The 3,270-nt window shown below is 47.3% G+C and overlaps 1 protein-coding gene across 1 annotated transcript in view; it reads right to left on the bottom strand.

Annotated features, from left to right (window-relative positions):
- Positions 1-893: 893 nt before the first annotated feature.
- LOC130192998 (Golgi apparatus protein 1-like) overlaps positions 894-3,270 on the bottom strand; it is a 32,474-nt gene continuing 30,097 nt past the window's right edge. Inside the window, exons 24-26 of the mRNA XM_056413271.1 lie at positions 1,545-1,665; positions 1,257-1,363; positions 894-1,174 (exon numbers count right to left, since the gene is read on the bottom strand). Coding sequence (XP_056269246.1) covers positions 1,007-1,174; positions 1,257-1,363; positions 1,545-1,665 — 396 coding nt within the window. The 3' untranslated portion in view covers positions 894-1,006. The remainder of the gene's footprint in view (positions 1,175-1,256; positions 1,364-1,544; positions 1,666-3,270) is intronic.

Below are 3,270 nucleotides of genomic sequence, written 5' to 3'. Positions count from 1 at the left end.
ACTACATGGTGGACTTCATGGTGGACTAGGACTTCATGGTGGACTTCATGGTGGACTAGGACTTCATGGTGGACTAGGACTACATGGTGGACTTCATGGTGGACTAGGACTTCATGGTGGACTAGGACTTCATGGTGGACTTCATGGTGGACTAGGACTACATGGTGGACTTCATGGTGGACTAGGACTACATGGTGGACTTCATGGTGGACTTCATGGTGGACTAGGACTTCATGGTGGACTAGGACTACATGGTGGACTTCATGGTGGACTAGGACTTCATGGTGGACTTCATGGTGGACTAGGACTACATGGTGGACTAGGACTTCATGGTGGACTAGGACTTCATGGTGGACTTCATGGTGGACTAGGACTACATGGTGGACTAGGACTTCATGGTGGACTAGGACTACATGGTGGACTTCATGGTGGACTAGGACTACATGGTGGACTAGGACTTCATGGTGGACTAGGACTTCATGGTGGACTTCATGGTGGACTAGGACTTCATGGTGGACTTCATAGTGGACTAGGACTTCATGGTGGACTACATGATGGACTAGGACTTCATGGTGGACTAGGACTACATGGTGGACTTTATAGTGGACTAGGACTTCATGGTGGACTACATGATGGACTAGGACTTCATGGTGGACTTTATAGTGGACTAGGACTTCATGGTGGACTACATGATGGACTAGGACTTCATGGTGGACTTGGGTTTCGCATCTCAAAGAGTGAGTTTCCGTCCTCCAGCCACTCCGGAGGAAACCACTTCCTGTTGGGGGGGGGGGGGGGGGGGCAGCAGCCATCAGTCACACTGTGATCAGCGCTTATCGCTTATTTAGAAACATCCTCGGGGGGAAAATATTATCCTTAAGAAAAAGACCGGGTGGAGATTTGTGATTTATTTTAATTCTCTCAGGAGCTCCAGACGAGGCGCTGACAGGACGGCTGCCGCCCGAGGAGGAGCAGCAGGAGGTGGGAGGAGTCTCTCTCTGCTCCTCTACCGGTCCTTCAGTTCTCTCGTCACCTGCTTGGTGATGCGGCCGCACAGCAGCCCGACCAGGAAGAGGACGCACACGCTCAGAGCGATCATCAGCAGGAGGTAGTGCTTAGAGGGCGACGTCATCACCTGCACGGCCAGGTCGGAGAAGCCCTCTGCTGGCGCCACCTGGTGGTCAGGAGAGAGAATGCAGGTCTAACACATGAAGTATAGACTTCTATACAACCAGAGGAGCCCCCCTGTTGGTCACCTTGGCAGCGTAGCTCCACATGTCGATGCGGTCCTGAAGTCTCTTCTTGCACTCCGGCTGCAGGCGAACCCTCTTGTCCTGCAGCGCCTCCATCAGACATGACATCTCTGGAACACACACACACACACACACACACACACACACACACACACACACACACACACACACACACACACACACACACACACACACACACACACACACACACACACACACACACACACACACACACACACACGGTCAGCGGCCGGTGGTTCTGTCCGGCCGTGGCGAGGCGAGGGGACCCACGTCGGCCTCGGCCCGGCGTGACGGCGGCGCAGTGGCGCTTGAGGTCCAGGGCGCACGCCGTGTGGAGGACCGGGTCCACGAAGATGTCCGCCTTGCTCTCCTTCAGCATGGTCAGCACCTCCTGCAGGTGGACGCCATGTTGCCATGGTTACGTGGTTACGTGTTGACATGGTTACGTGTTTACATGTTGACATGTTTACGTGTTGACATGGTTACGTGGTGACATGTTTACATGTTGACGTGTTTACGTGTTGACATGGTTACGTGTTGACATGTTTACATGTTGACGTGTTGACATGGTTACATGGTTACGTGTTGACATGTTTACGTGTTGACATGGTTACGTGTTGACATGTTTACGTGTTGACATGGTTACGTGTTGACATGTTTACATGTTGACATGTTTACATGGTTACGTGTTTACGTGTTGACATGTTTACATGTTTACGTGTTGACATGTTTACGTGTTGACATGTTTACATGGTGACATGGTTACGTGTTGACATGTTTACATGTTGACATGGTTACGTGTTGACGTGTTTACATGTTGACATGTTTACGTGTTGACATGGTGACATGGTTACGTGTTGACATGTTTACATGTTGACGTGTTGACATGGTTACATGTTTACGTGTTGACATGTTTACGTGGTTACGTGTTGACATGGTTACATGTTTACGTGTTGACATGTTTACATGTTGACGTGTTGACATGTTTACATGGTTACATGTTTACGTGTTGACATGGTTACGTGTCGACATGTTTACATGTTTACGTGTTGACATGGTTACGTGTTGACATGGTTACATGGTTACGTGTTGACATGTTGACGTGTTTACATGTTGACATGGTTACACGTTGACATGGTTACATGGTGACGTGGTTACGTGTTGACATGTTGACGTGTTGACATGGTTACGTGTTGACATGGTTACATGGTGACGTGGTTACGTGTTGACATGGTTACGTGTTGACGTGGTTACGTGTTGACATGTTTACATGTTGACGTGGTTACGTGTTGACATGGTTACATGGTGACGTGGTTACGTGTTGACATGTTTACGTGTTGACATGGTTACGTGTTGACATGTTTACGTGTTGACATGTTTACATGGTTACATGTTTACGTGTTGACATGTTTACATGTTTACGTGTTGACATGTTTACGTGTTGACATGGTTACGTGTTGACATGGTTACGTGTTTACATGGTGACATGGTTACGTGTTGACATGTTTACATGGTTACGTGTTTACATGGTTACGTGTTTACGTGTTGACATGTTTACATGGTTACGTGTTGACATGGTTACGTGTTGACATGGTGACATGGTTACGTGTTGACATGTTTACATGTTTACGTGTTGACATGTTTACATGTTGACATGTTTACTTGTTGACATGTTTACATGGTTACATGTTTACGTGTTGACATGTTTACGTGGTTACGTGTTGACATGGTTACATGTTTACGTGTTGACATGTTTACATGGTGACATGGTTACGTGTTGACATGTTTACGTGTTGACATGTTTACGTGTTGACATGGTTACGTGTCGACATGTTTACATGGTTACGTGTTGACATGGTTACGTGTCGACATGTTTACATGTTTACATGGTTACGTGTTGACATGTTTACGTGTTGACATGTTTACATGTTGACATGTTTACGTGGTGACATGTTTACATGGTTACATGTTTACGTGTTTACATGTTGACATGTTT

This window comes from Pseudoliparis swirei, chromosome 4 (genome assembly GCF_029220125.1).
Source record: "Pseudoliparis swirei isolate HS2019 ecotype Mariana Trench chromosome 4, NWPU_hadal_v1, whole genome shotgun sequence".
NCBI classification, from domain to species: Eukaryota; Metazoa; Chordata; class Actinopteri; order Perciformes; family Liparidae; genus Pseudoliparis; species Pseudoliparis swirei.
The sequence above is the reverse complement of the archived record's forward strand: the minus strand, read 5'-3'. Positions and strand labels throughout refer to the sequence as shown.